Below are 13708 nucleotides of genomic sequence, written 5' to 3' on the forward strand. Positions count from 1 at the left end.
GGATTTAGAAACGATTTAGGTAACAGCAGAAGGGACATCATTCATATATTATTATGTAATGTACACGATTGAGAAGAGGATGTGGTTGAAGAGAAGATACGATAAAGCGTGCATTGTCGAGAATACAAACCAACTACAGTGTAGAATTATCAGTATGTTCGCGTTCTGTGACTAATCTGCGAAAGCAAACACATACACAATCCGGTAATGTAGTCAAATATCAGCTGGTAATTCTGGGATTTATGACAGTAGCCCAGGATTCTTGCTGGTATCTGGCTACGAACTGGATCATCGCCTTTGCATACTCACAAATCACGTATTGGTTGGTTCATGCAATTGCCGTTGGTGCTGGTACTACGTTTCTGCACTTTACCACATACGAATTCTTATTTCTCCCACCCCTATTGATGACTCTAACGTTCGGAAACTTAAAGAAAAGGACATTAACGTTGCACTTTCTTCTATATATGACGATAAGCTCAGCTAGTATCCTCATCGCCTATTTTTGTTCGATTGACTCATTATTTCGTTATTGTTATATCGCAACTAATTACTTAGAACGATGACTAATTAACAATATGATTGAATGGCTGTATGTATATCATAGAGATTCCCCTATTAGCAATCTATTTCTGTGTAGTAGAACAAATTTGTATCCTTTTTATTATGTATGTACATTTAGTAAGGATATTGTCTTGTTTTCATTTTATAATAATTTGAGACTATGCAATTATTCTACGTAATAATATAATTTGTTATGTCGAACGCATGCAAAATAGCAATGTATAGTATAAAAGACACAAAATATTTTTCAAATCTCCTCTACATATGCGTAAGCCAAATGTAATTAACGATATATATTTAAACTTTAAACATCGAATCAAGACGTCAGATTGATTCGAAGTGATCTTAATTATGTACTAATTATAACAATAGGTATTAATTATAACGATATAATTATCATAATTATAGGTATTGTAACGATACGATTGTCCCGAAATAATATGCCACTGCTTTTGTCTATAAATTGTTTTCCTCGCTCAGTATCAATATTTTTTAAACAAATAAATCAGAGTTGTAATTAATTTCTACATAAATAATTGAAGAAACTAAAAAGCTTAGGTGAGATATAATTCAATAATAAAATCCTATGGACTTTGTACAATAAGCCGTTACTTAAGCTATAAGAAATTAAATAATCATAGTCGACTTCATTCATCTCACATTCAACTGTGATTGGTCAATTTCTTATTAAAACTTAATAAGTAATGGCTTATTGTAGGAGAATGCGTATTACGCTTTGTTTAATTTTACGCAAGATTACATCATCACAGTGTGATAAATAAAATGAGGTATACTCCATAATGGTGTATACTGTAATATGTATACAAGTAATGAATATTAGATATAAATGTAGAATATTAAATAGAAATGAAATTAAAATGTTGAATATAAATAAATAACATAATCATGATTTGGTAGCGATAGCCGTGGGTAATCTCATGCGGTAACTGTGAGCGTGTAAATACGAAAAGCTCATATTACCTCGTGGGGTTTCCCACTCGTTACCAAGATTCGTCAAAATTATGAATTTAATTCGGTCAAAGATTATTTTGATAGTTAAAAAAATCAGTCACTTTTTTGGTCGGTCTTAAAAAATTCACAGCATGTCACCTTTTTTTTTTTTTTTTTTAAACAATCCGTAAATTTTGAGGAGTGGCAAAAGATAAAGCGTTATGTACGTAAGTCGCTCTCTTGTTCTCTTTTTCTACTTCTATCTCTCGGAAATTCCGTTCGAACGTGCTCTGGTACGTGACTCTGGAGTACGGATCGTTTTACTAAAACGCTTCTTTAATTCTAGTGGCATGCGCGCAACCTTAGTTTCGTAGAACGGCATGATAAACGAAGAATGCAGCATGAGCAACTAAAGGCGCAGGCGAGAGTATTGCATCAGGTACTGGTGTGATATCGAAGCAACCAGTACTTGTGTTATACTTACGCTCGTGTCTTTCCGAGCTACCAATTTGCCAACTTTACAACGATGGATACCGCGCATGGTGTACATAAAAAAAAGTCAGAAATATTCCGCAATTGATACCATATAAATAAGCATCAACCACCTTCCAAAGATTTGGCAGTTTTCTGCGGATGAATGCATTTACTGAATCTTCTCTATCTTCTTTTTTTAACAGAAATTTGCAGTTTTTTTTTTTTTTTTTTTTTTTTTTTAATAAGAACTCGATTACATTTATTTTCTTTATTAATTATATTAATAATGATGGATAATATGTGTAATATTCATTTCCAGTGATACGATTGACAGCATCTTTAAATTTTGCTGACCAAAAGGTGAAAGAGGCAACGGAACATGATGAGGGAAAAGTTGACAAGTGAGTATGTTCCAAATATATTCCACCTTTAATGAAATGAATGCGATAGTATCTTTTGAAATACTTGCAGAGTTCTCATAAAAAATCTTCTTTTGGGCTATTTGGCTTCGACCACGTCGGACAAGTCTTCGATTCTCAGAGTCTTTGCCAACGTCTTGGACTTCACCGAGCCGGAAAAAGATAAGACTGGCTTGAATAACCTGACAGCACACAGTAATCGTCAAGCCAACAAAAATAGCGACGCATCTTTAAAAGTACATAGACTTATTTATTAATTAAATTAATTTTATTAGCCGATCGATATCATAATTCTACTTGTATTCGAAATTCGATAATTCGGCTTACAATCACATCACCGATATCCAACATTGCATATCTTATAGAATCAAGAAGCATCCTTATCAACGGCCTTCGTGAGGTTTCTAGAAAGTGAATCTAAGCCAAAGCCTCAGTTACCAGCTTTGCCTATTGTAAATTCAGTAAGTAATATCAATAATTCTGCATAATGCAATGATTCTTTATTAAAAATTCTCATTATGCGCTATAATCGCAGCCTTCATCACGGCCAGGATATAATAAACAACAGTCATCATCATCATCATCGGCGCAATCTACATTACTATTGTCCAACGTTGCTCTTCCAACATTCCCAGACTTTATTCCAGCCAGAAATACAGGATCTATTTTGAAGGAGGTATTGAAGGATAGTTGATATTTAAACACGTTATATTAAACATTGTACAAATAACATTAGAAACTATAATATAATCGATTGCATTTTATATCAATCCGTAATAGTTATTTCTACCGCCTGACAGCAAACCATTTCGATCACTTTGCAAACAATCCTAAGATTTTTTTAAGTAAATCTTTGTATGCATATTATACATATATGAAAAATAAGATTTTTGTTTCATTTGAAATAACTTTAATGTAGCCATAAATGTTACAATGAACAAAAAGTATACTATACCGCTGCACTCTTTCGGCGCAGCAAAGTAACAAGATTCTCTATTTATAACGGTGACATCATATATAAGTAATAAATACATAGTAAAGTTTCGTTGTGTAACTAACGCGCGTACTAAAGGCATAAATACAAAATAAGGCTATGTATTCAAACAAAATTAGTGTACAAAATATAAATCTATTCAACGGGGGGTTTCGTAACACATACATTATTATCATATTTTATACGAGAGATATGTACACAGATCGGCATTTCTTCATTGAAGACTCGATCATACAAAAACTGGACAGCATTAATATTTTACGAAAAAGTGGATGTAAAGCGGTATACATAGTTTGTTCTTATTTTAAGACCGTCTTAAGTAATGTCTTGAGATGCTAATGCAGTCCTGATTGGCTTATGACATCTTAAGATAGTTTCAAATATAAAAAACTATAAATACCGGCCATATACATATATATATATATTTTTTTTTTATTGAACAACTGAAGCTATAAATTTCTCAATAATCATCACAAGAGTAAACAGACAATAGCCATCAATAATTAATAATTAATGTTTCATAATCTATAAATAAGTGCCCTCCATTTATTTAATTACATTCATATTGACTGACAAGTTTTCATATATTATCCCAAACAGAAAAATTTTAATAAACATTCGACCATAATCAATTACCATAATCATTTTCTGAAATACATTATTATGATGTTATCATATACATTATAAAGAATATATCTCTATACAAACCATAATCTGGATTCAGAAAGTATTTTAATCTCAATAATTTCCATAAAAATCAATAAATTGTTACATAACAAAAATTTTGAGACTCTATTCGTTAAATATTGGTCGATAATTCACCAAAATTTGAATTTTTAAACAACTCTTTTAAGCAAGATTTAGAACTTTATGAATAAATGCCTCAATTTCCTCAACTTCGAAGTATCGATCATGTAACTTTTACTAAAGACGGGAAAAGTCAATTTTTATGTATATATGTATGTACGTATGCACCACACACACACACACACACACACACACACAAACAGAGATATATACATATACATATAAAAAAATTTCATTCTTCACATTTCCACTCTAGAGAAAAAAAATACATGATTGATTCCCTGTAACGGAATAAAAGTTTATAATTTCGCAAAATTGATTTTGATACAGATGTATCATTTTGTCTTATATTACGCACACTATGAAACTTTATAAACTTTATGTCGAATATCAAAACGGTATTATTTTCTACAAAGTTGTGCCCGCACAATTTGGCGTAAATTGTACTGCTAATTACAGTTTTTTTTTAAATGTGATAAACTTTGATATATTTAAATCTAGACGTCTAAATCTTCTTCGACGCAAAAGCAACCGAAAGATTACTGTTTAAAACAAAAGTCAATACACATGTATATTTTAAAAACAAAATAATACCACGTATCGACATAATGTATAAAATTCGAATAATTTCCAGATAACGCTCGATAGATTTTCGTCGAAATTATTGTTGCGTAGATAATATATATCGGTATGAAAGAGCGCAGTAATCGCTTATAACAATGTAAATTAAAATATCTAATGTAAATACAGCGTTTCTGCAGCACATATGGTGAATATTTCGCGTATGAACGCGTTGTCTAGAGAGAGACTCGACTAATCATCTAAATTTTAATTATAACGCGTACGCGCGCGAACAACGATGTGTTAGTTTTAACTGAGTGCGAACATTTATTATAGCGTAAGAGAGCGGAACATTTGTGTAGCAATTATTCTCGTATGTCACGGATATTAAATGTAAAACGTTTCACAACGTGGAACTATATTTAAGCTCCATTTAAGGTCCGTTTTTGTGCCCCTTCTCATAAATTTTTAGGCTTATCACATGTTTTATTAAACACTAACGCGAGATTCAAGTAATACTTTAAATACAGATCATAAATTTCCAAAAATTTCAAATCTAGAAGTGACATATTGTTATTAAGACATTAGTTATTTTCATATGCAATAGAAGCAACACTTTTGACGCACGAGAGTATCCAATATTTGACTTATTTGATCTCGTCATGCGCTGCAACAATCCATATATATTTCAGTGTATATTTAGTTAATAAAGCGTTCTTCTTCTCTAAAAGAAAAATTGTTCATAAAAAAAAACCCCTATTAAGTATCTTGATAATCGAGGGACATTCAATATTCGAATACTCTCGAATCATTTGTTGATTCTACCAGCTTGATTTACATCGCTTTAAAATAGCACAATCAATACTAATGAAACATCTATCCGAAAAGACACGGATACTCGTACGTAATCGAGATTATACCATGTGTCCGATAGTCCTTTACAATTGTCAACAATCTTATCTAAAGCATTATCAGTACTCTTTTGGTCCTATTGTCTACTATACTATACATACATATCAGCGTCAAAGTTTCGCTTCTCGCACCATATATAACGACTGACCTAAAAACGCGATCGTATATCATAATTTCATCTCCCATAAGACGATATGTGCGTCGTTGCTGTTAGGATCTTTAAACGCGTAGGTCGATTTTGAATTCTTGTCAACACTGGATTGCGCGTGGAGTTGCCTCCAATTGATATAACCGCGTCCACCCATCAATGTTAGCACCGTTCTTTTGGGTTGATCTACTTGCTGAACCGCTTTGCCATTTTTCTTGCCGTTCGCCTTGAGATTAGTCGCGGACGTTGCTTCCAATCCCGATTCTACTACGCTATTGTTAGGTGTAGAGAGGTCGTAGGGACCGTTACGACTAGCTATGCTACTATTACGCGATAATTTTCCAGTTTTTAGAGACAAGTTCTCCTCCGATCCGGAAGACGTGTACAAGGAGCTGGTGTGAGAATCCACCGACCAGTTGGAAAGATCCAACGATCTAGGCCTAGTGATTTTCATTTTTAATCTACGATCCAAGGTACTCACTTTATTTGGTATGGCAGCCAGCTCTGGATCGCTTCTTCTCAACGACTCGTAAATAGGATCTATACCTGAATTGTTTTCATTTTCGTAATCTTTCACGTACATCAATTCACCATACAGTCCGTAAACGTCACAGTTTTCACCGGAACTTTGCGAGCTGGAGAAGGAGCTCGACAGAAATCCACAGCCAGTGCCTAATCCTCTAGGAAGCGTTTTCGAGCCTCTGCAATCATATTCCTTGCTTCGCTTTCTCCTCAACATCACCGGGCTTCCCGTTAACTGTTGTTTCAGTTTCACGATATTACTACACATAGAAGAATCTAAACTCGTTCTGTCACGCGATCTCTGCTCGGCATCTTTCGCCCTCAATTGTACACTTTCGTCATCAACATTAACTCGTTCCTTTGCAGAGTACACTGTATTCTTTGTATTCTGTATCGCCAGCAAAAAGGTGATCGGACCGAAGTGGGCGTGATACGAGATATTGACACGACCGCTGATAATCGGTACGCCTTCCAATCGCGGTAGTGGAATAGTCAGACTAATGCCTACATTAGTACCGACCCATAAAAGACCCTTACATGCTAAAAGTGCCGTGACCGTGACCGTAGTTTGATTATTAACAGTGAGGGTGCCACCAGCACATGAGTTTGCAGGATTATTCATTTTCGTCACTCTCAACACATTCGACGCTATATTGATGTCCTGCAGATGTTTAAATGTTTCCGTATGATAAAGGCAAACTGTGCTAGAGTTTTTCAGAGCGACCCAAAGACCGACTCCGGAATGGGCCATAAGTTTCACATTCCCGACATGTTCATGTTGCGCATTGAAGCTCTTGATGACGTCGCCCGAAGTAGCGTTAAGTACCCACACCTTCTTGCCACAAGCGGCATAAACTGACGTATTGATTGGCATTAAGCACGAGACAGGATCGTTACCCAATGATATGCTGAAAGGATCTTTCAAACTCCATGCGCCATCGGCTTGTCGTTTAAACAAAAGTAACAAGCCCATGCCTAAAGCTACGAAAACATTGTCGCAATGATATTTGATTTCTATTACGGGTCCCGAGACAGGATAATTGCCAATCTCTTCTTCTTTCTCGGGTTCCGACGCGGCATAAATTATAATCCTTCGAGAATCCGTACCCATCCATATAAGATCGCTGGCGAGCGTGGTAAGATCGCTGGACACTCCCTTTACAAACTCGACAGCGCTCACTCTAGTTTCAACCAGATCAAAAGTAGTTATACGTTTCAAACAAGTCGCTGAAGCTGTTGTCGACTGACCGAAAATCGTTACGTGGCTAGATATGCCATCTCCTGTACATATCCACAAGTAATTTTGACTTCTACCGCGTCGTCTCGTGGGACGTGAATTTTCAACAGAATAATAACAACCGCAACGCACCTGTAAGCAAGATATATTGCAACACATGTAAATACGTTATGTATAAGCATATAAAATAGTAATGTGTACATACATATTCTTTATCTCAACTTACTTCAGTCTGATGTTGCGAATGGTAGACGGCTTGTGAACTAACGAAAAGTGGCATTTTCGTTGACGGCCTTTGCTCTTGCTCAGGTACTTCCCACGAGGGAGAGTTATTAGGATCCAAAGCTAATTGCGCCAATCTAAGCTCCGTTATCCAATCCTTTTTTACTAATGGGTTTTCTGTTTGAAACGTGTACATTTGACCTTGTTTTGTGACTAGCTGGAGACAACAACTATCGGCCCACACCATATCCTCATCTTTCTGCTGTATCGACATTTGTATCGATTGCAGAATTTGCTTGGTAGTCTGAAGCGTCATCCCCTTCAGAGAAAAATAAAACATTAATTAATTCGCGTAAGTCAATTACAATTTTTAAATAACACAAATATATAAATTATATATATTTACAACGTGCAAAGTATATAGTGGCGAACTTATCAATTTGTCTTTACCTCGTATCTGCCCTTTAACTGGGCCACTAAATCACTTATTCTGGACATCACTTCGTAATCATGCATAAGATCGTTCATCTCTACACAGAGATTGTCCGCATCGGCTGCTTGTCCACACTCTCCGCTTTTGTCAGATTTTAAACTGCCGCCCTTATTCAAACCAGCGGTGAGTAATCGACTTAAAGTCGGAGAAGTGCTGGTGTCTTGAATCTAAATGGATTCATTGATATTAATGTATCTTTAAGAAACATTCAATCGATTTATTTTCATGAATAATTGTTCAATATTGAATAAGATTACAAGTTATAATATAATGTTTTTATCCCATATATACCTCAATATCCGATACTGGATATGTCCATTTTAATGTTAGTCGTTCGTTTCCTGAAAAATCCTCCGTGGATCTCGGAGTTACGGAAACGCACACTACTAAATCGTTTAGTAACAACAGCCTTCTTCTCTTAGATTTCGTTATCATGCCATTTTGATTAAATTCCTATAAATAATTATTTGTTTATAAATACATCACGTTGTGTTTCGACGGTACACTTGTAGTTGTTAAATAAGTTTTACCATTTGTGTGACATTGTCCTCTCTAATAAGATAACGAGACGTTGAAGAGAGTGGACGATGTGATAACTTTCCGGAAACATGCCGCAACATTTCTTTAAATGCTTGGAATTGTTCCGCTTCTCGTTTCCTTTCGTTCAGCATTTCTGCCAAACTCTCGAGCTGTGTTAACGCTAATTGCAGTGACATTCTGTCATGGTGTCCTTGTGGTGTATGCTTCAATAAATCCTAAATATAAAATGTATATTATTTTAATGAAATTAAACATTATCTTGTATATGCATTATTAATATACGCACTTGTAAAAACAAAATAAATTGAGGAAACCTCTGTACGGGTTTGACCATTAATCCAAAGAAAGATAATCTATCGTGAGCACTGATTTGTTTCACCTATAAAAACGATTAGAATTAAAACTCAAACACATTAAGATACAAGTTATTTCGAGATAGCACCTACCTTAAAAAAGTCGGCGAGTGCGGTTTTTCTTTTCGACTCTTGTTTAGCTAAATCCATCGCTACAGAAAAATTGTTTATAAAACCACTATAAATGTCAAGAACGATAGCCTTGCTAAAACTTCCGACAAATACGTCTCCTAACTTTTCATCCTTGTCCCAGGATCGTACACATTCTGCTAAAGCAATTCTAAATAATGTATGGCATTGTAAAATTTCAGGCAGCCTATGAAACAACGTCGCGATTTTAGACTGACTCAATATAGGTGGCGAAGATTCCTCCAATGGTTTCTTGTAATCCTAAAAATTAAAGTTACTTTACTGAGTTATTTGAGAAAAATGGCCACTGTTTGCCATCGTTGACACTATCAGATTGTTTTTCAATACATACGTTTACCAGTCTCTGCAAAGTAGATACGTAACTATTTTCGGAGTGTACTATCGCGGCCACAATATGTCTACGTTTCAGTTGCTGAGGGGACAAGTTCGAAGGTGGCGATGGAAGCGTAGGCGGAGCTTGTCTTCGCTGTTGCATGCATTGAAATTGTACCATAGCACTGTTCTCTTCATCGACCTACAAAATATGATTATTCGATGACTAACCTTTCAAAGCAAACTATTCGAGTAAATGACGCGTAAGTCAATTAATCGAGTTTGAAAAGTTATCAAGATATGCTCACTTCACAGAGTTGTGGCATTTGCGATGTTTTGATTGGACTGGTCAGAGACACTGTGTCCGAGGAATCGACCTCATAATGGTGTACGGAACCCCGGCGGATGCTAAACCACCTTGCGAGGCGGCCGTGGTTCCCCGGAGATTCCAGGAGGTCTACATTGTTCACCGGCATATTCTGAAACCGCCACTTGTCGCAAAGCGTGCGCGCCTTATGCAACGTGTTTCTCAATTGACAGTTACTTCTGCAAGGAGCGAACGGCAAAGTTTTCATTATGGACTTTAGCTTCGTCGGTGTTATGTAACGAGATTGAACTTACTTAATACTGATATTGCTCTTTTCGCTTTCGTCATCGGAGGAGAGATCGTGATCCGAGGCCGAGCACCAGGAATCCTCGCTTCTGGCAGACTGCGTGGACGTGTTGGACCTGCTGGTCTCTAACGAGGAATGATGCGTGTGTGAATTCCCGCTAACTGTTTCCATTTTGCCCGGTCCTACGTCATCCCACGATCTACACCTTGAACGAGGCTCATCTGAAAATGAACAACAAACTTACGATTAGGTAGGAAAGGACAACTTCGCTCGCGTCTTCTCACAAATTCAAACAAAGAAACGAGAGAAGAGAAGAGTTTTAACGAATCCGATTTAATAATTTCCGATTAATAACTCTGAATGACTATGAATGGAAGTAAATAGTCCTGGCGCGTCATCGCGATCAGCTATATAGATATATCCGCTATGCGTCACCATTGATAGAACAGACGATTCTTTCCGTATTTCATCCTCGCGGAGATACGATCGCGACGCGCACGACCGGCCATTAAAGGGAAAAAAGAAAAAAATCATCAAGTGCGAATATAACGAGTTCCTCGCGCGATCGAGCGAACGCGAGATCGAGTCAGGGCCCCTCGCTTCCTCGCGCGGAAGCATCATCATCATCATCATCATCATCACCATCACCTCGCTATGCGTCGTCCCGTTTTATTGGACCTTCCGCTGTGTCGCGCGCTCGCGTTACCAACGCGTTAACGTCGCGACGATAATCGTGTTAATGCGACATGCTCGATGTGTCCCGTTCCCACGTTTCTCGCGTATGCGGATAACAAAATGCGCGTTAGACTCCGAGGTCCGAGCGCCGAGATGAAGCTGGACCCCTCTCGGTGAATCTTATTCAGACTACGTCTCGCGAAAACAAAGCGATCGCGCCTCACAAACACACGTTCACGCCGATACGCAGGATATATATATATATATATTCTATACCACGAAGCGCGGAAAGAAAAATGTAAAATCATAAAACACATAATCAAATCAGTTTACGAAGCCGCAAGGTCTTTTTCTAAATCGAGGATACTGGAACGCGACGGTAAATAATAATCAGCGAGTGATCGACATTGTCAATTTCTCACTGTCTCATTGTCCCACTGAAACGAACTCTGCGCGCGGGGAAGAAAACCAAAGGAGCGAACGAGTTTTTGTAATTATAGAAAAATTATACAAAGGACGCGCGCGCAACGCCCGTGGTTGCGATCGCGCGTGTGTCACACGCAACAGGCTGCACGAAAACCGATACGCCTACTACGCATCAATTGCCCAATACTTTCACATGGGGGGGAAAAAAAAGAGAAATACGAGACGAGATCGGGTCCCATCCGACGACTCGGTCCGGCACTCCGCTCTTGCGCTACCCACGCACCGCGCGCGAACGTTGCGTGCATCCGATGTGTAAACGTCGCGTCGAGCGCCGTGCTCGCCGCGCGACGCGCGACGCGCAATGCGTACGCACCAAGACTCGAAGGTGGCAAGGCAGGCGCAGGCTCGGGCAGGTAACGCGAGCGAGCTGCGAGCCTGCCGTGATTCACGACAGCGGTACCGACTACTCACGCACGGCCGTACCGAGTTAATCGAGTATCGCACGCTCCGCGCATCCTTCATTCTACGTCTATTCCTTCTTCGCGCGACCGAGGGACGTGCACACGCGGCTGATACTATTATGCTGCTCAGTGCTCCACGGGATAAACGAGAGCCTCTATCGCGCGTATCTATCAACCTGCTCGCGCCCGCGCGTGCTCCCGCGCACGCAGTTAGAAAGAGAGAGAGAGAGAGAGAGAGAGAGATGAATGACGAATCGCTCCCTCCCGTCCGCTCATTTCCGCATCGTAGCCGGTTAACTTGAACCCGCGATGTGCGGTGTTTATCCATAATAGTACTGTTGCGCGTTTCTGCTTTCCGTAGATCGCGCGCGCGCGCGCGCACTCTCTTGAGATAATTAATTAATTTACTAGGTTTTTATTCGAAAATTTCTATTACAGAACTATTTGGATTATAACGAAAAGTTCGTAGCGCTGCTTCATTTCCGTATCCGTTTTCATTTTAGCCAGCTCGTAATTTTTTCTAGTATATATAAAAATTATCAAACTCGCAGAAATTTTAAAGACATAGTGACCTTTCGAAAGTAGAGATATTAAACTTAAAATATTTGTATAAATTAAAATTCCGTACATTTTTAATACAGAGTTACAGCTGATGCATGAATTTGGGAGCTTATATCGCCATGAACTTTTGTTCCAACCCAATACATCGCGATCGCGGAATCATTTCGTCGGAAGGTACGAATAATATACCAAGACGCAGAGAGCCAATAGTACGCTCGTCCATTATTCAAAGGCAAATCAGAGGGAAGCGGGGGGGGGGGGAGGGGGGAAGCGTAGAACGTTCCACTTTCCGCGAGAGCATTAAACCTAAATGTCATAACGAGAGACAATTGTTTAACTCTTATACATATTTAAGGCAATGGAACCTCGGCGACGACGGTCGTTCTCGGTGTTCACAGACAGGCGACAAGAGATCAACGGCTCTCTTCTTAGGTTAAGTTAACGCTGTAATCTCGTTCCTGACAACGGCGGAGAGTCCTCAGTTTACTCGCGTAAAATCGCGCCCTTATCATTTCTCTTTTCGTTTCTTCTCCGCACGAGCAAACATGCGCCGCGCGAGAAGCGTAAACGCGAAAGCTTAAAACGGCAGGAAGATGAAGAGATACGAGGAGGAGGTCGCTTAACGTTTTCACGTCGGACGCGAAGTTTCTGCGAGATCGCAGGATCGGCGGCCTGTTATAATCCAAAGCATCTCGACGCGTTTTGTATATCTTGCACTCGCCCAATTTCCTTTCACTATCTCAACCAGTTCGTTCGCGGCGGCTACGAATATGGAGTAACTGCGCGCGCTTTTAGCAACAAGCGAAAAATCCGCGTGACATTTCAATAGCGCGCTTTTACGATAAAGAGCAACGCCTACGCACGGCCGGCAAGGTTTCTTCGATGCACTAGATATTCGGTATTGCGCAACGTCGACGTACTTGTACAAAGTCTCGTGGCAGCAAATATATAATTCCGTCGTAATCGTTAGGCCACAGATTATCTCCTCTTTATGCATAGGCCAACCTTCGCTCGTTATTAAACTACAAATTATTTTCTCTTTACAGACACATTTTCCCTCGGCTGTGCATACCTTGTCTCCTTGGAATATCAAATGAAGCAGAGTTTCAGACACATCATCAAACATAATGGGCATTAGAAATATAGTAGGAGTTCAATAAGTGTTATTGGATCTGAATTATTGTTTAAAAAAAAAAGAAATGCATTGTTATACGGATACTTGAGCAAGTAATCTAAAAATGTCAATTTTAATAAAGTGTTTCCTGTGCCTTTTTTCTTCCCAACTTCACCGACTTTCGACGTTTATCATATT

At 38.5% G+C, this 13708-nt stretch overlaps 2 protein-coding genes across 5 annotated transcripts in view; one reads left to right on the top strand and one right to left on the bottom strand.

Annotated features, from left to right (window-relative positions):
• LOC108755927 (thyroid receptor-interacting protein 11-like) overlaps positions 1–3909 on the top strand; it is a 24012-nt gene extending 20103 nt beyond the window's left edge. For both annotated transcript variants that reach the window (XM_018499363.1, XM_018499364.1), the window contains 4 exons: positions 2309–2390; positions 2461–2644; positions 2774–2869; positions 2944–3909. In XM_018499363.1, the coding sequence (XP_018354865.1) occupies positions 2309–2390; positions 2461–2644; positions 2774–2869; positions 2944–3102 (521 nt within the window). In that variant the 3' untranslated portion in view covers positions 3103–3909. The remainder of the gene's footprint in view (positions 1–2308; positions 2391–2460; positions 2645–2773; positions 2870–2943) is intronic.
• Positions 3910–5849: 1940 nt separating this feature from the next.
• Positions 5850–13708, bottom strand: part of LOC108755952 (rho guanine nucleotide exchange factor 10-like) — a 19031-nt gene continuing 11172 nt past the window's right edge. For all 3 annotated transcript variants that reach the window (XM_018499425.1, XM_018499424.1, XM_018499426.1), the window contains 10 exons: positions 10281–10494; positions 9968–10205; positions 9679–9861; positions 9291–9587; positions 9131–9223; positions 8835–9059; positions 8596–8757; positions 8262–8471; positions 7816–8130; positions 5850–7721 (listed from right to left, as the gene is read on the bottom strand). In XM_018499425.1, the coding sequence (XP_018354927.1) occupies positions 5850–7721; positions 7816–8130; positions 8262–8471; positions 8596–8757; positions 8835–9059; positions 9131–9223; positions 9291–9587; positions 9679–9861; positions 9968–10205; positions 10281–10494 (3809 nt within the window). The remainder of the gene's footprint in view (positions 7722–7815; positions 8131–8261; positions 8472–8595; positions 8758–8834; positions 9060–9130; positions 9224–9290; positions 9588–9678; positions 9862–9967; positions 10206–10280; positions 10495–13708) is intronic.

This window comes from Trachymyrmex septentrionalis, unplaced genomic scaffold (genome assembly GCF_001594115.1).
Source record: "Trachymyrmex septentrionalis isolate Tsep2-gDNA-1 unplaced genomic scaffold, Tsep1.0 scaffold9, whole genome shotgun sequence".
Lineage (NCBI taxonomy): Eukaryota > Metazoa > Arthropoda > Insecta > Hymenoptera > Formicidae > Trachymyrmex > Trachymyrmex septentrionalis.